Below are 25,675 nucleotides of genomic sequence, written 5' to 3' on the forward strand. Positions count from 1 at the left end.
TGAAAATATCTACTTTATAATGCTTAGCACAACTTTCATCCACAGCAGAATTTCTGAAAAAGGCTGCTGAAGTTGAAACTGACCTTGTAGAATATTTTCTATGTCTGGCTATTAATGACATGTTTTGTGAAAAGTATGTGAATAATACACAATCAGACAAATCTGGTCAAGGTTATTTTATACACTTTCTGATTTAGCCTGTTTGGTGCAAATAAAATGAACAATTGCTTATCCTATCTGAATGTTTTTGTCTTGTGGAAATAAAATCTAAACTGTCTATGTAAATCTAGAGTACGGATGGTGTACTCCACATTGTTAGAATGGTTAGAAAAGAAAACAGGCAAATTAACTGGATGATTCAAACTGGACACAGAGACAATTCTTGGGGTAAATGAAGCATAAGTTCACAGAGAAACTCTGTCTTTATGAAAGACCAACTGTAGAGTGTTGGAAGATACTGTTTAATATTGTTTAATTTTTCTTGCAGATGTAACAGCCACTAAAAAAATAAGTTATGTACTCACCATAACGTTCCATGTTTGTTGTCCATGATCTCACCTTCATTCTTGCTGGTTGGGTTCAGAACCGAGCATCGGTTTCAACTCGGCCATATACTATAGCTCGAGAGCTCTCACTGACTTGAGGCTACACTATATACCATGATGCTTAGCGGTTGCCCCCCAGATCTTGCTTGAGAAACTAAACACTAGACTATACCAACTCATGCAAAAAGAACAAACTGTGACAGATGCACTGCTCCTAGCTGAAAACAGGCATGAAGAGAGTCAGGCACCTATAGCCAAATTATAAGCTCCTCTCAATCCTCTAGGAAGGGGGAAAGGAGGGTGGGTTGCAAGAATGAAGGCAAGATCATGGACAACAAACATGGAACTTTATGGTGAGTACATAACTTCTTTATGTTATATTGTCCTATCTTGCCTTCATTCTTGCTGGTTGGGACAGCATCCCCAGCACCTTCTTCTTGGGTGGCTCAAGGGAATAAACTCTTCAGAACTGTGGATCCAAAGGAAGCCCTGTTCCATGAGGCCACATCTACTTTGTAATGAGTGATAAAGGTATGAGAGTTGACCCATGTAGCAGCCGCACAAATTGAGTCCAAAGGAAGTTTAGCTTGGAAGGCAGTAGAAGCAGCCATGGCTCTAGTTGAATGCCCTCTAACTTTTCCTGGCAACTGTTTGTTATGCAAGTTATAGACAAAGATGATGGTATCTGTGAGCCATTTCGATAAGGTGACTTTTGAAACTGCAACACCTTTCCTGTTTTCTAAAAATGAAACAAAGAGTTGGTTGGATTTCCAAAATTCTTTGATCCTACGCAAGTAAAAACGTAGTTGTCTATCAACGTCCAACTGCTGAAGTTTGTATTCTGCCTTGTTGCCATGATTAGGGAAAAATACAGGTAACTCAATAGAGTTTTTCAAACTGGCCTCAGAAAAACATTTGGTGGAAAGGAAGGATTTGTCTTGAGGGACACTCTGTCTTTATGAAAGATCAAATAGGGAGGACGGATAGACAGAGCTTGCAGTTCTGAAACTCTTCTAGCTGAGGTAATTGCTGTTAAAAAGATTGTCTTCCATGATAAGAACTTTAGTGAACATGAGGAGGCTGGTTCAAAGGGGGATGAAGTCAAGGCCGACAGTATCAAACTGAGGTCCCACGGAGGTGGAGGTTCTCTTAAGGGGGGCCTGAGAAGAAAGGTACCTCTGAGAAAAGCTTTGCATAATCTATGGGACATGTTATTCAACCCCATGTCTCCCACGTGATAATTTGAAATAGCAGCTAGTTGCACTCTAACCATGGCTGCACCCTGATCAAAAACTTCTGTTAAGAATTCTAGAATTGCAGATATAGGAGCTGTAAAGGGATCTATGTAATTTATGTTTGTCTAATAAGAGAACCTCTTCCACTTATTCGCATAAAGTTTCCTAGTTGTACTCTTGTGAGATGAAACCAAAATGTGCCTTACTGTCGGGGATAGATCAGGAATCTTGGCTAAGACTGGAAGTGGAGTAACCAAGCTGTCACCTTGAGATTTTTGAAGCGAGGGGTGGAGCATCCTTGACTGATGAGTCAGAATATCCGGCACTGGGTCCTGGCTCAAGGGCTCTTCCAGAAGATGGGGCCACAGGAAGGGAAACCATATTTGGCGAGGCCAGTAAGGAGCAATGAGAATTAACTTGCAACTCAACAACTTGGCTTTCTGGAGTACCTTGGGTATTAAAGGAAATGGGAGAAAGGCATATAGAAGTCTCGGGGGCCAATCGTGCATAAGTGCATCCCTTGATGACTCCCCCAGAGGGGGGACTAGGGCAAAGTAGCTGCTGAATTTGGTGTTGATAGATATGGCAAACAGATCACAGCAAGGCTGACCCCACTTGTGAAAAATTTTGTTCTCATTCTTTTGATTCAGGGACCACTTGTGAGGCATAAGGATTGCCCTGCTTAACCTGTCTGCTATTACATTGGACTTCCCCGGGATGTGCATTGCAGTCAGAAAGCATTGAGAAGAAATTGCCCATTGCCATACCCTTTGAGCTTCCCAACATAGGGTGTAGGATTTGGTTCCCCCTTGCTTGTTGATGTACCACACCACTGACATGTTGTCTGCAATAGTACCTATCGGTAGGGAGCTGTTGAATGCTTGCAATGCCAGAAGCACCACCCTCATCTCTAGGATATTTATGTGCAAGTGGTACTCATGTTCCTGCCAAGTCCCTTGGGCAGCCTGTCCCAGATAATGCCCCCCCACCTATCTGGGAAGCGTCCGTGGTCACTGTGGCTACCGGGTGGGGAAGTATGAATGGCCTGCCTATTTTTACTGGGTCAGAATGGAGCCACCATTGTAGATCCTTCTTGCAGGCATTCGTGATGAGAATTTTGTGAGACATAGGCAACTTCTGCATAGACCACTGGCCAAAGAGAAGCCACTGCAATATCCTCATGTATAGACATGCCAATGGAACTAATGTGATTGTTGCTGCCATTGAACCTAGGACTTTGAGGACAAATTTGGCATCTACTTTTTTCTTCTTGATCAGTATGGACACTTGGTGGCGTAGCATCTGCATTCTTTCATGAGGCAGTTTTGCCACCATGTTTCTTGTATCTAAGTCTGCCCCTATAAAAGTAATATGCTGAGATGGCAACAAGGCAGATTTTTCTAAGTTTACCGTAATACCCAGCTGTGAGCAGAGATGAATGGTGGAGTCTCTTGTCCTGGTTAGTAGATGCTCGGTGGTGGAGGCCAGGAGCCAGTCGTCTAAGTATGGAAACATCTAGAATCCTTGACGCCTCAGGTGAGCCATAACTACTACTGACATGCACTTGGTAAACACTCTGGGGGCTGTAGTGAGACCAAAAGGCAGAGCTCTGAACTGGTAATGACTGGTTCCCAGCCAGAAGTGCAGATATCTTCTGGATCACCTGTCTATCTTGATATGGTAGTATGCATCTTGAAGATCTATTGAGCACATCTTATTGTCTTGAGCCCAAAAAGGGAGTATAGAATGCAGTGTTACCATCCGGAACTTCGTTTTCTTGATCGACTTGTTTAGTCTGCTGAGATCTAGAATTGATCTCCAGCCCCCTGTCTTTTTTGGAACTAAAAAGAACCTTGAGTAAATTCTGGATCTGACTTGGTCTGTGGGGACTTCTTGGATGGCTCTTTTTTCTAGCAATCTTTGGATCTCTAGGGTTGCTTGATCCTTTTAACCGGGTGGGATGTCTGGGATGGACTTTGACGGAAGTGGTGGATGGGAAAAAGGAATTTTGTATCCCCTAGATATGATGGACTGTACCCACTGGTCTTGAGTCCAGTCTAGCCAGGCATTTGGGTAAAGTGATAATCTTCTCCTGACTGCCTCCAGAGGTAGACATGTGGGCCTCCTTTCAGGAGCACTGGAAGGGATGACCTGAGAACCTATCTCTGTCCCCCTGGTTTTGTGGACCCCCTCTGCTGCGTGGGTGTCGTCTTCCATTGTTATTTCCTCCTGTACCCCATGAGTGTCCGGCAATTCTCCCTTAGTTTTCTGGAACCACATTTTCCCACTCTTCTGGCCCTTGGGATAGGGCCTCGTTGGGGCAGAAAAAGATACTCCCACAGCAGAGAGAGTCTTGCCACCCTGCTCACTCCTGGTTAGGGTCTCCTTCACTTTTGGCCCAAACAGGAACGAGCCATCAAAAGGGGCATCAGTAAAGGAAGACTTGAAGGGTTCAGCAAAGTCACAAAGACGCATCCAGGAATGTCTCCTCAGAGCTATTCCTGTACCTGCTGCCCTACTCGCTCCCTCAGCCACATAGGAGATAAGTCACATGGGGGAGCTAGTAATAGAGGTTAAGGTCACAAAATGAGAGTTAATCTTGTCAGACAGCCCTTGAACTGTGGCACCTTGTAGGCTATCTCCTAACTCCTTAAGGAGATCCCTCTGCAAACGAGTGAAATGGGATAGGTAGTTCAGTGACCTAAGGGTAAATGCTGCTGAAAAAAACATATGCTTCCTGTATCTGTCCATCATATGAGATTCCTTATAAGGCAGATGGACGGATGCAGAGGTTTCAGCTAGTTCCTTCTTGGTGACAGCCGCCACCACCATAGCATCTACTGGGACTCATTTGGTTAGAAACTGTTTGTTCTCTGGGGCTGTGATAAATTTGTTTGGCCTCCTCAGAACTAGCTCCCCAGACTCCGGAGAGCCCCATGCCTTCTGACTGACTACTCTCAGCAGCTGGTCAAAAGGCGGAGATACCCAAGAGGTGGAGGGTCGAGAAGTGAATGCCTCCAGGTATACCAACTCATCCTCAGAAGGGGAAAGGGCTTTCCAGCCACCTCTCTCTTTCAGGATCTCTAAGATGTCTGAAAATGAGACATCCTTAGTGGGTGACTGTGGGGACCCTTCTGATTCCTCAGACTTGACAAACTCAGGGGAATCTATGTGCTTCCTCTTACACCTTTGCTTCTGAGGGACCACTTCCGAGGTATGTCCGGAGAAGTTTTGCAAGAAGGGGTTTTGCCCATTGGGGCTTCCTGGGGCATTGGTTCTCTACGCAGGGTTTGGAGGAGTGATATAGAGGTTGATACCAAGCCCTTGGGGGGAAGAGTGGCTGTAGCCAAGGGTGGAGCAATCTCAGAGGAAAGCAAACTCCTCATGACCTCGAAGGCAGCCGGAGCCAAGAGAGACTCCTGCTCTGAGGAGCCAGAAGACTTTTCCTGAGCCAAGGATGAGGGCTCTGAGGCAGATGTGGGAGATAAACTGACCTGCGCAGAAGCTCCGAGTGGAAGAGCCGAATCCAACAAGGGTCTGTTCCGACTCCACCCACCCCCCGGAGCTGATGAAAAAGTCTCGGCTCCCAGACCCCTTGATAGATGATGGCATCAAAGTAGCCGGAGCTGAGATCAGCACCAAAACTTCCGGAATGGACTTTGGAACCAACGGTTCCACCACAAGGACTTCCAGACAGTCTGACTTTGAACTCAACTGAGTCAGAGGAGGAACCGAAGGTAAAGACACTATTGGAGTTGGCTCCATGACCTTCTTTGCTGGGCTGGAGAGAATTTTTGCCATGGCCAGTGTCTGAAGCAACTTTCTAACCACTCGGTCCACATCATTGTCTGAAAGGCTCCAAGAGGAACGAGAGGAATGGGAAGACTTGTGTCTACCAGCCACCAATTGAAGTAAAGGAGACTGCGGCATGACCGAATCGTCTCCAATGACGGTGACCGGATCTTTTTCTGACTACTTGATGGCTCCAAAGACACAAGTGAAGCCAAAGTAGGCTTGTTTCTGTTGGAACCGCTAAGTGCCGGGTCTGAAAGAATAGGGTTATCATGTCTTTTCGATGACTCCAAACCCAAAGCCGAAGAAGTTTTTGGAGGTTTGTCTGCAGATTTTGAGGCCTGACTGCCTTCAGGTACTGTATCAAAGGGTCCCCTTAATAAACCCCTAAAAATAAGCTTGTTTCTCCATTCCTGCAGGACTCTGGAACTGAACCCAAGAGAGATCAAACAGGAAACCTGCAGGTGGATAGTGACCTAGGCAATACACAGCTGGTGTGACTGTCAGTAATAGACACTTTTTGTGTGCACGAGTCACACTTTTTTAATCCTGACTGTTTTGACATCCTGACTCATAATGATCACTAACTAAAGGTCAAGAAAAAGAAGTTAGTTCACTAGCAAAAAACACAACCTCACAATAAGGTAAGGTATGAAACTATATTATTATTATTTTTTTTTCTTTTGAGAAGTTATAAAAGGGGTTAGAAAAAAAAAGGTTAGGAACAAAGTTAAAGGAGAGTCTCTAACTTAAACGACGCACTCCTCTAACTGAGGAGACTCCTCTAACTAAAAACGGTGAAAGAGGGAAGGAGAAAAAAAGGGCCCTCTAATTTAAATGGGCTGAAGAGATAGTGGAGGGAATCCTCTAACTAAAACGGATTCCTCCGGGCAGCACCAATAGTAGGCCTTAGGGAAGGAAAAAGGGGAAGATAAGTCAATAAGAACAAGAAAGTAGAAAGGAGACTTATTGAAAGGGGCTACATTAGATAAAGTGAACTAAAAATAGTTAGAAACTTACTACAAATAGCAATATATCGCAAAAAAAGAAAGTCACTTAGCCTGAACCAGCGAAGAGCAATCCCAAAGCTGCAAGCAGCAAACGAGATCTGAGGAACAATCATTATGCATCATGTAGCCTCAAGCTAGTGAGAGGTCTCAAACTTTAGTATACAGCCGAGTCAGAACCGATGCTCAGTTCTGAACCCAACCAGCAAAAATGAAGGTGAGACAGGACAACATAACATCCAGAGTTTTCCAAGAAATTAATTTTAGCTGTGCAGAAGACACTGGTTCGGGGGGGGGGGGGCAGGTTTCCAAGACAAAATCTAGGTCCCAAGGAGAAATTAAGACCTTTATTGGAGGGCACAGAAAAAAGGTTCATAAGTTCATAGGGTGGTACTAGGCTATCGGCCCTAGGGCCTATACAAGCCTAGCCATAACAATTTGCTGGATATTTCTTCCCACAATATTTACTTCCCTGGAGCCCTATCTAGCAGGGTGACTGACGTGATCCCCGGGGTGAATTTCCTATCTCCCATCCAATCGTCAAGGTTCCTTTTGAAGAGGGCCAAGGAGGCGCTCTGTTTGACATGTATGCCCATTCCATAGTACGGGGAGACTCTGGGTCAGGAACCTATCCCTTCAGCATGTTTTGTTCATTGTAATGACAAGGTTTAGATCCCTGGAGCATGTGGCTCTGAGGGATTGGGTTTGGGATTTCTTTAAATGGAGCATGTCCAACAGCTCTGGGTTTTGGCCTTCAAAATGGTCTTGAATAACTCACGAGAAGGAAAATACTGAATGGTAAAGCTATTATGAAAACTGGAAATGGATGCTAGTTGAACTTTGATTGAGAAACCTGAACCAGTATCAAATAAATTAGATAGACAATGTAGAATCATCAGAATAGGAACTGCAAAGGGATCAATAACTTAATCTGTTGCCCACTGAAAGAAGCACTTCCATTTTCTTTTGTACACTTTGAGTGGATTCTTTTTGAGATGCAGACAGGATGTGAACTACTCTTTCAGATAACAAATGGTCTTTGTTCCTCAAAGGAACTAGAAAAACCATGTGGTTAATTTTAGGTTTGGTAAAGTCCAGGTGAGGCTGCCCAGAAGGTGTGAGAGAAAATCTGATAAGAATCTAGAAGCCATGTGCACTTCATTAACTAAGGTTTCCTTCAAACTATAATACAACCACACACCCCTACTTGGCATCTTAGGTCTTCTAACAAACAACTCTTAACCATAACTAAACTCAGCAAAAGAGCTGGAGAATGTCTCTATTCCCATGCTACTGCCAAACTTTGGAATGTACTCCTTCTCTCTCTTACTCAACTAGATTCTTTAAAAACTTTTAAATTTGCACTAAAAGAACACTATCTCAGGAGCCCTGTCTGTTCTTGTCAAATAATTAAATCACCTTAAATGTTTTGGCCACTATACTCTACAAATACTTTTACTAACTTAATATAGTTGCAATTTACACTATTTGTCTTTGTATCCAATCTCTCTTGCTTTCTTTATTTCTGTGTCTGAATAAACAGAATTGATTAAACAGTATCCTTACCCTTACTTATGAGAATATACAAACAGAATTACTAAAAATCTAACACACTGGGTTTATTTTTCTTGGATTGTATACCTCTAAATATGTATTTGTCTTGTATATCTACTTCAATTTGTATTGTGTAAACACTTTCTTGACTTTCAAAGTTAAGCTGATGTTATGTAAAAATTTCTGTGATTGTATGGAGCTTTTCTCACTGGGCCTCCACTGGAAATAGGTCATTGCCCCAGTGGAGTTTCACGGTTAACAAATGTCAATAAATAAATAAGAGAGACCATATATGTCTTTGCCAAAATGGAGCAATGGGGATCACAATGGCTTTAGATGTTTCTGCTTTCTGTAAGAATCTTGAAATTAGAGAAAGAGGGGAAAGGCAAAGAAGAGTCTGGTGGGCCACTGTCTCACTACAGCATGTCTCAGAGAATGTATCTCTGGAGGGATTAGGGTAAAGTAGCTGCTGCACTTGGTGCTGCCCAGGGATGCCCCCAGTACCTGAAAGCTTGTCAAGCTATTGTTGAATTGAGAAACTTCTTGCAAGGCATGAGGATGGAGCTACTCAGCCAGTCTGCAAGGCAGCTGGCTCTCCCTAGAATTTACATTGTGATCAGAAAGTAATGTGAATTGATCTCCCCATGGTCTCTCAGCAGAGGTTAGGATTTTGTTCCCCTTTACTTGTTCAAATACTACACTAAAGCTATGCTGTCTGTTTGAATGGAAATCACTCCCAGAGGAAGAAAGTCCTGGACCTCCTATAATCCAAGCAGGACTGCCCTCATCCCAAGAGTACTGAATTAAAGATTAGCCTCTGTTTGATTCCATGCTCCTTGGTCCATCCTTCCCTTGAAATGTACCCCCATCACAGAGAACAGTCATATGTGGTTACTGTTGGTACAGGTGGATGGAGAAAAAATTATCTCCCTTTGCAAAGTGTTGAAGAAGCTGGCCACAATTTTAAATGAGTCTTCCACAGCTAAGTGATAGCTGTGGGTGTTGAGGAATGATATGAAATGTGAGACCACTGGACTCCTAGCAACCACTGCAGTGTTACAATGACTAACATCGAGGCCATCAACCCTAGGACTCACAGTACCAAGAAGCTGAGGCAGAAGAATAGATTTGAAGATGTTGGAGTGATGCACTGAATATCTGAATTCTGTGTTGGGGAAGACTGACACTGTAGCTTGTAGTGTCTAGATGGCAACTGATAAACAGTAAGGACTATGTCAGTTGAAGGTTTGACTTTTCAGAATTGGCAGAGATACCTAAGGATAGGCAGAGCTGTAGCAAATACTTTCTGGCTTTGACAAAAGATTCTCTGGTCATAGCAGTGAGAAGCCAATCATTCAAATATGGGAATGTGTGAATCCCTCTGAGTCTCAGGTGGCTATGTCTATTGCCATGCAACAACTACTGAACACCTGGGGGCTGTGGTGAAAAGCAGGATTCTGAATGGAAAATGACTGGCTCTTAACAAGAAGCATAGATGATATCTCCCAGATGTCGTAGCCAAATCTGATATGAAGGTAGGCATCCTAGAGATCTAGCAACCACATCCAATCACTTTTTCCAGACAAGACAAAATTGCTTTCACCATGACTATACCAAAAGGGGGTCTTTCTGACAATGCACATTTAGGCTGCTAAGATCTAGGATTGGTCTGGGGTCTTTATTTTTATTTGGAACTAAAAATAAATACTGAGTAGATTCTGGACTTTTGCTGGTCTGGTCTGTTCTGGTGGGACCTCCTGATTGGCTCTTTTTTCTAAGAGAGAAAGTATGTCTCTTCAGGACACTTTTAGTCTGTGGGGTAGAACACCTAGGAGTGGCTGAGAATGGAGGTAGAGGGTGGGAAAAGGATATAGTATAGCATCTGGATATGATCTCTCACCAAAATATCCTGCATGATACCCATTCTTGCAGGTGAATGGAGTGATACATGGCCCCATCTGCTTCCAGAGAGCAACAATCAGGCAAACCATCAGAGATGCTGTTATTGTTTGCCAGAAAAGAGCGCCTGGAATCCCTGATTTTGCAGACCTCCACAATCCCTGGACAACTGTCCATTAAAGTGGCTACCACTGCCATGGCCATACATGTTTGTGGTGGAGACAAAGGACTATAGCTGGGGTTTCATGAAACATAACAATTTGAACCCATTTTCAGTGCTGATGCAGTATCACTGAGAGGTCTCAGACTTGATGCCTACAACAGACAGAGTCTTCTCTTCCTAATTTCACTGCAATAACTTTTCTTTCACATTAGATCCAAATAAGGCAGTACTATTATATGGGGCATTAAGGGAAGAAGGAAGAACACCATAAAATTGTCTGCAAAGTCACAAAGGAGGAGCCAAGCATGATGGTCAGGAATGCCTATGCCACTGCTCTGCCTGCTCCATTATCTACATTATGTATCAGCCACATGAAAAGATTGGGAATCTTTAGTGTAGTCCCCAGTGTGGTGTCTGTTTTTTTGACTCTGCCATGGGTGGCTTTCACAAGGAGTCTAAAGCTTGTTTACTAAATCTGTTTAGAAGAGATTTATATGAGTAGCATAGCTCAGTGCCCTTGAGACAAAAGTGCAATGGGTGTATGCAAGCTTCCCATTCCATCCATCACCTGAGGCACCTTGTTGGGGATAGATGGTTGCTGCATCATCTGACAGCTCTCCCTTGGTGCCTGCTGCTACAATCATAGAGTCCACCACAGGTCCATTGGACCAATGATGCCCCATCCTTAAGGAGGATGAAGACTCTTATCTGGTTTTCTTTGAATGGCTTCTGAAGAATCTGGTTTCAATCATGCCTTCTTGACAGTCAAATATATAAGATGGTCAGAAGAAGGGCCAACCCATGAGATAGAGGCTACACAATGACAGGCTTCAAAAAGCATCTGTTGGTCCTGGGGAGGGGTCAGTTGTCCAGGATCTCCTCTGTCTCATCAATTCAAGGATATCATCAAAGGTGGTGTCTTCTGGAGAGGAATGGGGGGAACCCTCCCAATCATCCAAGATGGTATTGGAGGGCAAGGATTCCACAGGAGAGTCTATGTGCCTCTTCTTGCATTTCCTTTTCCTAAGGATATCTGGGGAGGGGGCAGAAAAAAAATTCCCAGAGGACTCAGAATGAAACTGTGCAAGTTTTGTAAGACTACCCTTTCTGCGTTGCCTGTGGGCTGTCTGATGTGCAGGTTGCAACACTGATTGTATGGTGTCTGGGGCTGAAACTGACATGTTTGAGGCTATGTAGATGCCCTCAATAGAGTGACAATTATCCTCTCCATCAATTTGAATGCCCACTATGGATACACCAGCCCAGAGTTGCAGTCATCTCCACCAAAGTGGATGAAAGTTGCACCAAGGAGTAAAACCCAGTACTGAAGATCCAGAGGGCTTTAAGGTGGAGATCACTGGTAACACACTGAAGGCTGATGTCTCTGACACAGAAACCCTGACAGAGCAAGCTGGCAGCAGAAAGTCAATTTTGAGCAGTCAGTCCTGAGATTTATCCAATGTTGAAGGTCTTGGTGTCAAATTAACTCTACTTTATAGGTATCAGAACTGAATCATTCAGGCTGTTAGTTGAAGTTAACTGAGACTGGGGTGCCAAACTCCCCATCTTGTGTGAGTGGATCCAGTCTGTGAGAAAGCTTGCGGTAATTTCCCATGATAAATTCCAAAAGAAAAAACATCCAATGTTGCCTGGGGCAAAAGGGAGTCACCATAATTATTATTGTGGAATCTTTCTGAACTTTCAGAATTACACTGGATATCAGTGGAAATCCATACAGGAACAATCCCTTCCAATGGAATGAAAAAAATAGCTATGCACTCACCATAATGTTCCCTCTGTGCTGTACATTTTCATTTTTTCCTCACATATGAGTTTGGATCCATTCCCTTGGATTGGACTCGGTCGCTGCAATAGCTCGTGGCAACCAAAAAGCTCTCAACCTCCCTACCCTACCCATAATGCCTCTCTCCCAGTCACCTCAGATCTTGTTTGCTGATAATAGACAATAAAAGAATAGAGAAACACGTTGGACAAGGGTAAGACCATTCCTGGCTTTCAAAATTAGCCAATTATAAAATTTAGGTCAACTCGCTCATCTAAAAACTAAGGAAGGGACAGGGGGATGTGGGTGGGTTGTTCAGGATAAAATGAAACTGAACAACAAAGATGGAATGTTATGGTGAGTACATAACTATTTTATCTGATGTTGTCAATTTCATTTTATCCTCACAAATGGGGCAGTGTCCATAAAGAACCTTGATTAAGTACCAGATGCTCTCTGGTCTGGGGAGACTTCTTGGATGACTCATTTGTCTAGCAATTTTTGTGTCTGGATGGCTACTTGCTCCCTTTGACTGGCTGGAACATCGAGGAGTTTTTTGCTTTGGGTGGTGGATGGGAAAAGGGTATATAGTAACCTCTGAATATTATCCTCTGTACACACTTGCCATTTCTTGTGTTTAGCCAGGCTCTCAGGTGCAAGGATAGTCGACCCCTGACTGTCACCAGAGAAGAGGAATCAGGCCTCCACTCAGGAGCACTGGAAGGGATTCCCAAAGAATGTATCTCTGGATCCTTGATGATGCTGAGCTCCTCTGCTGCTCGGGCAGTGTCTTCCATCATTGTTCCCCCTCTGCTCTTGGGGGAACTTTCTCCACATGCTTGAGGAAAAGACCTTTGTGATTTTCTGAACTACATCTTTCAACTGGTCCTCTGATTTTTTTGAGTATGGTCTCTTGGGAGCGGAAAAATGAACACAAATGGCAGAAAGGATCTTCCTGTCCTTTTCACACCTGGACAACATATCTCTGACTTTTGGGCCAAGTATGGAAGTACCATCAAATGGAGCATTGACGAAGGAAGACTTAAAAGGGCTCAGCAAAGTCACACAAGTGCATCCAGGCTTGCCTCCTCATAGAGATGACTGGACCCACAGCTCAACTCGTCCCTTGGGCTGGATGTGAAATGGGCCTCATGGAGGAGTTAGCAATAGCATGCAGGGTGTCCAGGTGGGAGGTAACCAAATCCTGTACCTCTTCAGACACAGCTCTGAGAAGGTATCTGACAGCTCCTTGATCAGATCCCTCTGGAATCTGGTAAAATGGGAAAGATAATTTAGGGACCTCAAGGCAAAGGGTGCTGAAGAGAAATAGAAGTTATGCACTCACCATAACGTTCCATCTGAGTAGGTAGCTTCATTTGTCTGCAACCTGTGGGTCTTGGATCCGATATCGGATCCGAGCCGGCAACTTGTTTCAAGCTAATGGATCCGAGCTCCTAGCTCCTCCCTTCACCCATAATCCCCTGCTAACCATCCATGACCTCAGATCAAGTTTGCCCCTCAATATTTACCTAATAAAATGGGTATCCAACTACAAATAGATCCGAAGAAGGCCAGGGGGAAGGAGGGGGGGATGGTTGCAGACAAATGAAGCTACCCACTCAGATGGAACGTTATGGTGAGTACATAACTTCTAAATCTGAAGTAGGGAGTTCATTTGTCAGCAACCTGTGGGACAGAGTCCCCAGCTACCTGCACCTTGGGTGGCCATCATGGAAGGATATTGTGAAGCACCGCAGAGCCAAAGGATGCTCTCCCTCTAGAAATCATGTCCAGTTTGTAGTGGTTAATAAAGGTATGAGATGAAGCCCAAGTGGCTGCCGAACAAATATCATCCAATGGAACTCTAGACTTGAAGGCCGCAGAAGTAGAAATGGAGCAGGTGGAATGAGCACGAACTCCTTCTGGTGCGGGTCTCCCAGAGACTTGATACGCCAATAGGATACATTGAGAAATCCAGTGTGATAAAGATACTTTTGAAATTGCTTTCCCCAAATTAAATTTGGCAAAGGAAACAAACAGCTGGTCAGATTGCCTATGGCCAGCTGTTCTATGAGTATAAAAACAAAGCTGCCTATGAACATCTAATGAGTGCAGCTTGTACTCTCCCTTATTCTGATATTTAGGGAAGAAAACAGGTAAATTTATGGATTGATTTATGTTGGTTTCTGATGCTATCTTGGGAAGAAAAGAGGGATTGATCTTGAGGTACACTCTGTCTGGGTGAAAGATCAAATAAGGAGGCTTCACAGAAAGAGCTTGAAGCTCCAAAACTCTCTTTGCTGAAGTGATGGCTACAAGGAATGCTGTTTTCCAAGGCAGGAATTTGAGATCTACTGAAGCAGCGGGTTCAAAAGGTGGAGCAGTCAAGGCTTGAAGAACTAGTGCAAGATCCCATGGTGGCACAGCTTCCTTTATAGGAGGTCTAAGTAAGAAGGTGCCCTTGAGAAAGGTTTTACACAACTTGGCCGACATCAAAGGCCCTGAATCATGTCTGACATGGTAATGTGATATGGCTGCCAATTGCACTTTGACAGTTGAACAACTAGCGCCTTCCTGAAAGAGCTCGGTTAGGAAGTCTAATATAGACGGAAGAGGAGCCGTAAAGGGATCTAGATCATGATGCTCCACCCAGATGGAAAAACGTTTCCATTTACTGCGGTACACTTTCCTGGTGGAAGGCTTATGTGCTGCAACAAGGATGGCTTTGACTGGTGAAGAGATACCGGGAGTCCTAACTAGGAGTGGAACTGGAGCAACCAAGCTGTCAGTTTCAGATTGCCCAGGTTTTGGGGTCGGTAAGTTCGACGGATGGGAGATGAGATCTGGAGTGGGATCTAGAATCCAAGGAGGATTCACAAGGTGAGACCAGAGGTAAGGGAACCAAATTTGCAGAGGCCAGAATGGGGCAATGAGGATCATCCTGCTCCCCAACCGTGAGGCTTTCTGTAAGAGTTGCAGCATCAGGGGAAGTGGAGGATAGGCATAAAGTAGACCGGGTGGCCAAGCATGCACCAGAGCGTCTCTTGGAGTTTCCCCTGGAGGGGGGATTAGAGCGAAGAAATTGTCGCATTTGGTGTTTGATGGAGACGCAAAAAGATCGCAGCAGGGTTGCCCCCAGATTGTGAATATCTGCTTCACTACTAGTGGATTGAGAGACCACTCGTATGGGGTAAGAAGGGTGCGAATGAGGTTGTCCGTTAGGTTGTTGGTCTGTCCCGGAATGTGCGTTGCAATGAGAAAGTGGTTGGTGGAGATCACCCATTCCCATACTCTCATGGCTTCGTGGCATAGGGGGTAAGATCTGGTTCCCCCCTGTTTGTTGATGTACCAGATAACCGACATGTTGACTGACTGAATCGCAATCGTTCCTATGGGGAGGAGATCCTGAAGTGCTTGCAACGCGAACAGCACCGCTCTCATCTCCAGAACGTTGATATGCAGGGAGGTCTCTGTGTCATTCCACGTGCCTTGGACTGTCCTGCCTGAATAATGCCCCCCCACCCGAGGCAGGAGGCATCCGTGGTCACCGTGGCGAGAGGGTGAGAGGTGCAGAAGGGATGGCCCGTATGGAGGTCCGAGGCTTGGAGCCACCATAATAGAGCCCTCCTGCAAGCCTTGCTGATAGCAATGGGGTGGTGAAGAGGAAGGGATAGAAAGGACCATTGCACTAGAAGTGTCCATTGCAGTACCCTCATGTTCAGACGAGCGCATGGAAGAAGCATAATCACTGCCGCCATGGAGCCTAGTGCCCTCAAGACCAATTCCGCTGGCGAAGTCTCTGATTGGAGGATAGCCCGCACATGGAGTTGTAAATTCCATATTCTCTCGGAGGTTAGGAAGGCTCATAGCTCTCTGGTGTTTATTCTGGCACCTATGAATTCTATGACTTGTGTTGGGGCCAGAAGGAATTTGTCAACATTGATGGTAATGCCTAACTGTGTGGCTAGGCGGAGAAAGAAATTTCTGGCTGAGCAAAGTAGATGCCTTGTTGAGGCGGTCAGGAGCCAGTCGTCCAGGTATGGAAAAACCTGTATTCCCTGGAGTCTCAGGTGGGCCGCAATCACTGCTAATACCTTGGTGAACACCCTGGGGGCTGTGGTGAGGCCAAAGGGAAGGACCCTGAACTGATAGTGACTGACTCCCAGCCGGAAGCGGAGGAACCTCCTGGATCGTCTGTCCATTAGAATGTGGTAGTACGCATCCTTGAGGTCTATAGAGCACATCCAATGGTTTATTGAAGAGTGACCATTTGGAATTTTTCCTTGGTTACTGACAGGTTCAAGCAGGAAAGGTCTAGAATCGGTCTCAAGTCCCCCGTCTTTTTTGGCACCAAAAAGAACCTGGAGTAGAACCCTAATCCGAGCTGGTCTTGGGGGACGGGCTGGATGGCTCTTTTTCTTAGCAGCTGCTGAATTTCTGCAGCTGCGGCCTGCCTGTGATCGGGTGGTACATCGGGGAGGATTTTGAGTTTGGGGACATGGAGTAATGGTATTTTGTACCCTCTGGATATAATACGAAGCACCCAGCGGTCTGTAGTGATGGACTCCCATGCCGCTAGGTGCTCCGAGAAGCGCCCCCTGACTGCCTCCAGAGTGGAGCAGCCAGGCAACCCTTCAGGGCTGCTGTGCAGGCCACTCAGAGAAAGGTTCTCTGGACCCAAAGTTTCTCGGAGCCCCTCTGCCCCTGGGGCGGCATCCTCCCTGTCCTCCTCTACCACGGTAGGACTGGTTGTCCAGAGCGGGTTGGGAATGTTGCGATTTCCGGAAATACATCTTCTTCTGACCCTTTTGGTTCTTCGAAAAGGACCGCTGGGAAGCAGAGAAGCAGACTCCGATGGCAGACACGTCTTCCCGTCCTTCTCGCTCTGGACAAGTGTCTCGTGAGCCGTTTTGCCAAACTGGGCAGAACCATTGAAAGGGGCGTTCGCAAAGGATGCTTTAAAAGGCTCCGCAAACTCACAATGACGGAGCCAGGCCTGACATCTCATGACTAGGCCTGCTCCGCTAGCCCTAGTGGCTCCCTCTGTAGTGTGGGACAATAGCCGCATAGAGGTATTAGAAATTGATCTCAGAGTGACCATTCGGGTGGAGTACAATTGCTTGTCATCCGCCGACATGGACTCAGGAGGGAAGGCAGCGTATTCTTTGATAAGATCCCGCTGCATCCTGATGACATGTGCCATATAGATCAGAGACCTTACCGAGAAAGTTGCTGAACTAAAAACTTGCTTCCCTAAGTGGTCCATTGAGCGGGACTCCTTGCTCAGTGCATGGACTAAGGGGCTCTCCTGAGCCAATTCCCTCTTCGTGGCTGCCGCCGTCAACATGGCATCTACGGGGGGGGGCCCTTACTCCAGTGTGAACGGTCTGAGGGGGGGGCTAAGTATTTTGTCCGGGCATTTTGGTATTGGCTCCACGGTCCGGATCCTTCCACACCCTGGTGGTAATGAGGTCCACCAGGGGGTCGGCCGGAGGGGACACCCAAGAGGTAGACGGGCCTGCTTCAAATGCCTCCAGAAACACGGACTTGTCTGAGGAAGACTTGGGGGCAGACCACCCACCTCTGATCCTCAGCATCTCCATGATGTCTCCAAAGGAGACATCCTCAGGGGGCGATCTTGGGGAGCCTTCCCCTTCTTCCAAGTCCGTGTCCTCGGTTAAGGACTCAGGGGAGTCCACGTGCCTCCTCTTGCACTTATGCTTGCAGGGCACTTCCTTGAGGGGGCTGTCCGAGGAGGCCTCGCCAGCGACATCTTGTTCCAATGGAACCATCTGTGACAATGAAGCAGGCTGTCCCTTTGGCCGGGTGATGGAAGCCTGGCCCAGCAGAGAGGGAGTGCAGGGAGGAGCCGAAACAAGGACCGGGGGTCCGGATGCTCTCAACAGAGCACTCTCGACAACATCAAAGGCCGAGGGAGAACCACTCTCTCTTGGATCCGAAAGTTGGCTCCCACTCGGATCCGATGAAGGGATCAGACCCGGTGCCGAGACCATCGGATCCGAAGGACCAGTGCGCTCCGACCTGGACGGAGCCGAAGGCACACTGAATCCCTCGGATCTGAAGCTCGGGCCATGGCTCCGAGAGGTCAGATCCGACAGGCTCGAGGGCAGGGTCGGATCCGAAGTACCAAGTACTGTCGGCGCCGACCCACCCCCGGCTCCAAAGCTGCTTGGCTCCGAACGCTTCAAACCCGGATAGCAGGTCGGAGAAGGAGCAATAGGGTGGAAAAAAGGTGTCGAGCTCCCCCCCCGAAGGGGGGGGGAGGCAAGAGCACTCCCATCTGCAGCTGGGCCTGGATGAACCTTCGCATCATCCGGTCCAAGTCTGCATCAGACATACTAAAAGTAGATCTCGAAGAGGTCACCGAGGCAGGCCTGGAATGCCACCTTGATGACCATGATGGAGATCGAGCCTCCTCCTCCTTGGGCCCCGGAGAGAAACAAGGGGATCGGAGCCGAGGAGGAGGAGACCTAGAAGCAGTGGAGGGAGAAGCCCGCTTAGCTGGCGGGGCCGAAACGGAGGTCTCGGCCTGCCGCTTGTGGTGTTTCTACCTCCGTTTCTCCCTCCTGGCCTCCCTGTCCTCCGACGCTTTAGTGGGAGTTTGAGTCCCTGACGGAGGAAGGGGGGCAGGAATGGCAGCAACCACGGGCTGTGGTGGAGCCACGGGAGCAGTGGAGGCCGGAGCCGAGTCCGAGGGTAAAAGTCCCGCCAAGACCAGCTTCGACCTCCGCTCTTTCAGTGCCCTGGGGTTGAACGCTGCACAAATGGTACAGCCTGAGGAGAGGTGTTCAACTCCAAGGCACCGAACGCACCGAGTGTAGCCCTCAGCCGGGGAGAGCTTATGGCCACACTCGGTACATTTCGAAAAAATGGCTTTTGGGGCCTCAGCCATACTTAAAAGTAAAAGATAGAACTACACAAACACACAGGCCCCAAAAACACAACACACACACACTCACTAATGACCAAACGAAGGGAGGGAAAAAACTAATTAAAGAAATATAATTTGTACTAAAGGGTACCTAACACTAACACACTTTATTTTTTGAAACAAAAAAGGAAAGTTTGACAGAAAAAAATAAACTTATCTGACAATTCACTTGCTGAGCTCAAGGGGATCCAGCTATCCACAAGCGCGTCAAACTAGATCTGGGGTCATGGAGGGTTAGCAGGGGATTATGGGTGAAGGGAGGAGCTAGGAGCTCGGATCCATTAGCTTGAAACAAGTTGCTGGCTCGGATCCGATATCGGATCCAAGACCCACAGGTTGCTGACAAATGAACTCCCTACTTCAGATAACACGCTTCCCACATCTATCCATCATCTTAGAATCCTTATTAGGAGAATGAATAGTAGAACCTTCTTCTGCAAGTTCTTTTTTTGTGGCCACCGCCATGACAATGGCATCTACTGGAATACCTTTTGACCAAATGTTTTTATCCTCTGGTGCCGTTATTATCTCATTTTGTCTCTGAGAGCTAGGTTCAATGGAATCTGGAACCTCCCATACCCGCCAAGAGATCAGCTCGATGAGCTCATTGGTGGGTGGGTTTACCCAGGAGGTAGATGTCCAGGATCCAAAATCCACTAGGTATGCTGACTCTTCCAATGAGGGATTGCTGGGCTTCACAAGGAAACATCATCTGAAGGTGACTGTGAGGATCCTTCAACTTCATTGAGGTTAGTGTCCTTGGTAATGGGCTCCTCCATGGAGTCTAGGTGCTTCCTCTTACACTGCCTCTTCTGAGGGACCTCCTTTGTGGGGTGTTCCAGGGATGTATCGGAAGAGGAGGGGGAACCCTTTTGGTTGCCTGGGGCTTCTGGAACCACTATCCCTGTGGGAGGTCTGGCCAAGACACTGGGTGTGAGGTCTGTAGGGTGGAAGACTGCAGATCTGATGGGGTAGATACTGTCTGTGCTGCTAAGGCAGACATGGCCCTTTCCAAAGCCTCAAAAGCTGACTGCTCCCAAGAAGTGAAGGATCTCTGATCCTGCAGGTCATGTCTATGGATCCCGGTACCCTCAAACCTAGATGACAGTGCTCCCAAGGCCGAAGCCAGGGATGGACTGATCCGAGCCAAGACAACAAGGCAGAGGGACAGCTCTGGAGTTGAACCCACTATCTCAAACCTGAATGGGCTGCCATAACCCCAAGAGCTCCCTGGCTCCAACTGAGCTAAGGAACTCAGAGCAGAGGTCTGAGCCAGGGAAGGAAAGGTCCTTGGCTCCTATATAGAAAATACCAGATGGGTCAGATCCAAAGGCTCTGAAACTTCAAGGGAAGTCTGAGGAGGAATCTGAAGAGGGAATGATGAGATTCAAAACTCCTGACCCTTAAGGGTAGGAGTCAAAGGGGACCATATAAATACTTGTGCCCAGAGGATCTATTTGACCATCCTCTCCACTTCATCTTCTGTGAGGCTTCTAGATGAGTGAACTGATGATGCCAATGGTGACTTTGCTCTCTCCAGGAAGGGAGAAGGAACTCTAGATGGCACTGGGTCAATGGAGGGAGAGTACCGAGTCCTAGGTAAGGTCTGAATGGGCTTGAAATGGCTTCCCATAGGCTCCAACAACAAACGATTCAATCTACCCTTGGCAGCAGAGAGGACTGGATCTGAAGCGATTGCATTTGTTGGGGGAGTTCTGGAAGTTGTCAGATCCGAGAGAGTCTTAGGATCCAAAAGTTTAGCCACTTTAGGAGATTGCTCCAATGGTAACTTCGGAGCAATAAAAGCCCTTTTCCTTCTCTTGTCCGAACTTCTGGAGGACAGGGAGGAAGCTGGGCTTGGTTATTCAGCTTTAGCTGTATCCTTCTTTTTTTTTTTTTTTTTTTTTGTCAGAGCCAGAAATGGCCTCCTCAAAAGAGGAAGGGAACATAAGGATAAGCTTATTTCTGCATTCAATGAGGGCCTGGTGGTTGAACACCTTGCATATAACACTCTTCCTCTAAGTGAAGTGGACCCAGACAATAAACACACAGATTATGTGAATCACTTAACGGTATCTTGTGCCTGCATTTGGAACACTTCTTGAAGTCAGCCAGCTTATCAAATTTATCTGCCATAACTCTAATTCCAAACAAAAAAACAAAGAATAAGAACTTTTTTTTTTTTTGAGAAAGGCTGACTACATATGAAGGAAAAAGGATCAATAGTAGTTAAGATGTACCACAGTACAGGAAAAAAAAGAAAGGGATAGGCAATCACAAAAAGGTAGGGAGAAGGGACTACTAACATTAGTAGTTAAGAAGTCCCTCAGTAAAAGATGGAAAAACGTAAACAACTAGTTAAAAAGGGCAAAACAAGATGTTTTGTTTATTCAGATTTTAGGTTCTAGTAATGAAAGGTTTGACAAAAGAAAGTGAAATTTCTACTTACCTGCTTGAGAGCTACGTGGAAGGACTGCATCTTTGCGAAACGGCAAACAAGATCTGAGGTGATTGGTAGAGAGGCATTATGGGTAGGGTAGGGAGCTCAAGAGCTTTTTGGTAGCCACGAGGTATTGCAACAGCCGAGTTGGATCTGAGGTATCGGATCCAAAGTCATACATTAGGATAAAATGAAAATTGACAACATTTGATCATCTATTTTCCAGCTGTGCTTGCAAAGATGCCTGGGAAAAAAAATGAGTTGTCCGTTTTGAAAGGAAGCAAACAGCTCTACTATAGGTATTCCTCACATCTGGAAAAGTTCCTGAAAGACCCTCACATTCAATTTCCATTTGTGAGGGTCTGTCCTGGTCCTGCTTAGGTTGTTTGCAACTATGTTGTTCTTTGAATGCATGTAGGATGCACAAAGGGTTCAGGAATGGTGAGCAGCTAACGTCCAAGCCATCATAACCAACATGCATGGGGGGGGTGGTACAACCTTGTACCTTTCTGCTTGTTTATATACCACATGACTGGGGTGTTGTCTGTAATTACCTGTAATTGTCCCAGACACCACAGGTCATGAAGAGATTATATAGCATGGATCACAGCTAATACCTATCTGCCATTTATGTGCATTGGCTTTTCAGAACTATGTGCATTGGCCTCCCAGAACTGTTCAATAACCTTGCACCTTTACCCCCATAAAAATTGCTCCCAAACCAAAAACTAAAGTGTCTTATTCCCAAAAACAATGCAGTTATTTCTTGATAAAGCCCACAACTGCAATCTAAAAGTCCCAGAGGATCAAAATCTTGGGTCCAAGTATTTTTTAAACCACTGAATTTTTCTCATGTTTAACCTGGAAAAAGGAATCATGGAAGCCATAAACCACAGAATCCAAAGTTATTCTCTGGCTGAAACTTTAGACTGATTGGAGAAAATCAAGAAAGTTTCCAGAATGCCTCTGAAGAGCTTGAAAGTGCTTTCATGTTATCCCTGTATTCTGTAAAACTGTACGTAGGGAATTTTCTGTCTACAAATACCAGTGAGTAGTAAAACTTCATCAAGCTTCATCTATCAGTCAAAATGCACATATTTCTGCTGTCTTGCATTTGGATTGCCATACATCCATTCCTGCTACTAGATGGTCATAATTCTTACAATGTTGTAAGTTACATTTTCATGGAGTTTAGCATATGTTTTCTCAAATATAGTGATCAAGCATCAGTAACTAATTTGGTGAGATGCAATGTTACCTTGAGATCTTTGCATGATCTGTAGCCTCTCTTCTAGAGCTGCAATCTGTTTGTCCTGTAAAAATATTGCAAAATAAACATAACTACACTGTATTCAGATTACAGAATAACTGGAATATATATGAAAATGTATTTAAAAGGGCATTTTCTAAGAGGTATGAACACAATGCAAAATTCTTAACGCAATATAAAACTCCATTAGTAGTCAAAAACTATTGCTAATTGTAAACACCTTGTAAAAATTTATGAATGTTCATCTAGGCATCTTGGTTATGTTTAAAGAAAGATTGTGAGTTGCACTTCTTAACATACAAGGGGTTTAGGAGGCATTGAGTTGTAAACCTGTTCCTCCACCATGTTTTACTTATCTGTTGGTGCCTTGGTTATAGAACTGATTGAGTCATTGGACTTGCAGAAATACGGGAGTTTATTTTTTCCTTAGACCTCTTTACTGAATGGGGAATATTGATTCTACGGCCAAAATATTAAACTCCACTGAAGTTCATTTGTCTCATGTACAGATTAACTGGATATCAGTTACTTTTGAGATTTGAAATCTTGAATCACCCTGTACTAATATATCTAAATGATAAAAATAGCTTGAAGATTTCTATCACACTCAAAAGTAGCAAAACTCAAGGACAGTGGCACCATTCTTATAAATCATTGCTCTTTTTCCTGTTCAGAAAGAGAATGGATACTGTTCTCTGCATTTCTAGCAATGGTTGCTCATTAGCTAATATTTTGTGAATGGGTACATACTTTTGTTATCTATAGCATTACTGCAATAATGATCAACTACCCGTCTAAAGTAATCACTTATAATCAGTTAACAAAACCAAAATAAACAAACCCCAAACACAAATTGTTACGGGCCAATAAAGCAAAACAAACCCACTAAAATACAGTAAAACACATACTCTCTGCTGTGTGGGAGCATTAGGTATTTGAAAACTATATCAGAGTCACATAGTATGTACATGAAAGCTGTACAGGTGAGATTTAGGTTTATAGACTGCTCATATATCATTACTTTAAACATTTTATCCCACTAGTATAGTTCATATGCTAAATGTGGAAAAATTCCCATATTATCACACTGAGTAACATAGTTATGACTAAAGTTCTTCAGTATAAAATGCCAGATCAAGAGGTGGAAGGCAGCACTGTATCAAGGAAGCAAACAAAATATGAAGTGATAGATCAGCAGTCTGTTACATTTGGACCTACGTCTTAAATTCAGTCCTGATAATAACACTGTATAATTGGTTTCTAAAACCAACTGTTCTTTGCAAGTATTTGCCAACACATATCTTCATAATACTTCTAATTTTGTTGGTATATATAATTAGCAGGGTGTGTGTGGAGGCGCCTACATAAAAGTTGTTTCAGAAGTGTTTTGCAGGAATTCAATGTTGAACACTTGATGTTGAGGGATCAATGTTCTGTAAGTTAACTGTGTATATATTTGATAATGTAACACAGACCCATATAAATATATACACGCACACACACACGCACACACACACACACACACACACACACACACACACACACACACACACACACACACACACACGTGCGCGCACACACATGTATGCACAGTGTTATCTCAAATACCACTGTCCTTCATGAGATATAAGCTTCAGAAAGACCAGTTAAGTAAAAATGTAATAACTGAGCCTCACAAGTAGCTCAGTCAGTATGTTACTCACAATTTATCAACTGCAAGAATGCCAAAAAAAGAATTAATAATTCTAATGGGGTTGAATTGATAGGGCTAAATAACACAACATCCTGCACCACTTTATTAAAAGGAAGAAGTTATTTGCTCCATTTTTATGTTCTCTTCATTTCTTTATTTTTATTTATTTCTCTATCCTTTGTTGACCAGGTTAGTTCCACTAGCCTAATGGTCTCTTTTCAGTGGATACCCAATAGCCAAGGCAGTATTCATACTACTAGTGGAAATTTGGCCAGGGCATCTGGAAACTTCTGCTATTCTATTTGATAGGAGCTGTGGGATCTTTTACATCCACCTGAGCTACCACCAACTCAAGCAGATGGGAACATGGTTTCATGTCTTACCTGAAGGATGACACACTCAAAAGTACAGCACTCTTCTATGCTACACCACAGTGTCAGCAATCCAGTCACCTGGAGAGGGAAGAGAACCCACAGCAACAAAGGTGAGTGTGCTACCTGCAAGCCACTGACAATGATTTCTCTCATCTTACTTAGACACATTTCCTTCCTGGTCTCCCTGGCTGCCCATACTAATGTTCTTGTAAATATCCAGGTCATGAAGAATCCCATCAACTTTGTTTTAAGGGTCAGTATAGAAAACAGGAAGCTGTATAAACTGATTAAAAGTAAATTCTGAGATAACTTTAGGCATAATGGAGGGTATGGTTCTGAGACACACCCCATCCTTGTGAAAGACCAAAAAAAAGCTGAACAGACATAAGGGCCCAAAATTAAAATACCAGTCTAGCAAAAGTTAAGGCCACCAGCAGGCAGGCTAGACACTTTAGAGAAGAGCCAGCTGCAAGTACAAAGGGTGGTAGAGTTAATTTTTTTTTTAATATTTTTTCAAACAAAATTCAAATCCCAATCAGATACCTTTTTTGCTTCTGATATGCAAATCCCCCTCCAAAAAGTTGTTTGACTTTAGGCAAAGCAGCAGGTTGTAGTGGCAGACAATCTAAAATGAATGAGAGCTATACCTTTACTGAAGTGTATGTAAGGTCAGACTTCAGCAATTTACAAGTACCAAAGAACGAGGGGTAGTTCGGCTTCAGATAGGTCGTATTCTCTGCTTTGATACAAAAAAAAATTCTATTTTCTAGCAGCAGATATTCTTCCTTCTTTTAATAACTGTTGCATGTCCTCAGAAAAAGGTGCCTAAAAGTGATCAAAAGCCTATGCTATGTACAGTACGTTTGAGATTTTGAATGTTGAGATGAATTAAAGATCTCTTGTACTGACTGAGCATGTCCACTCTGTGAGGAAGCTTTTGGTAATTACCCCTGGCCCATTGCTTAAGA

The 25,675-nt window shown here is 44.8% G+C and overlaps 1 protein-coding gene across 1 annotated transcript in view; it reads right to left on the reverse strand.

The window, feature by feature from the left end:
* The window catches only part of UBXN11 (UBX domain protein 11), a 1,449,120-nt gene that overhangs the window by 813,481 nt on the left and 609,964 nt on the right, over positions 1–25,675 (reverse strand). Inside the window, exon 5 of the mRNA XM_044083944.1 lies at positions 22,629–22,683. Coding sequence (XP_043939879.1) covers positions 22,629–22,683 — 55 coding nt within the window. The remainder of the gene's footprint in view (positions 1–22,628; positions 22,684–25,675) is intronic.

The sequence above is a fragment of the Protopterus annectens genome, chromosome 1.part1 (assembly GCF_019279795.1).
Source record: "Protopterus annectens isolate FY-2018-M chromosome 1.part1, PAN1.0, whole genome shotgun sequence".
Lineage (NCBI taxonomy): Eukaryota > Metazoa > Chordata > Ceratodontiformes > Protopteridae > Protopterus > Protopterus annectens.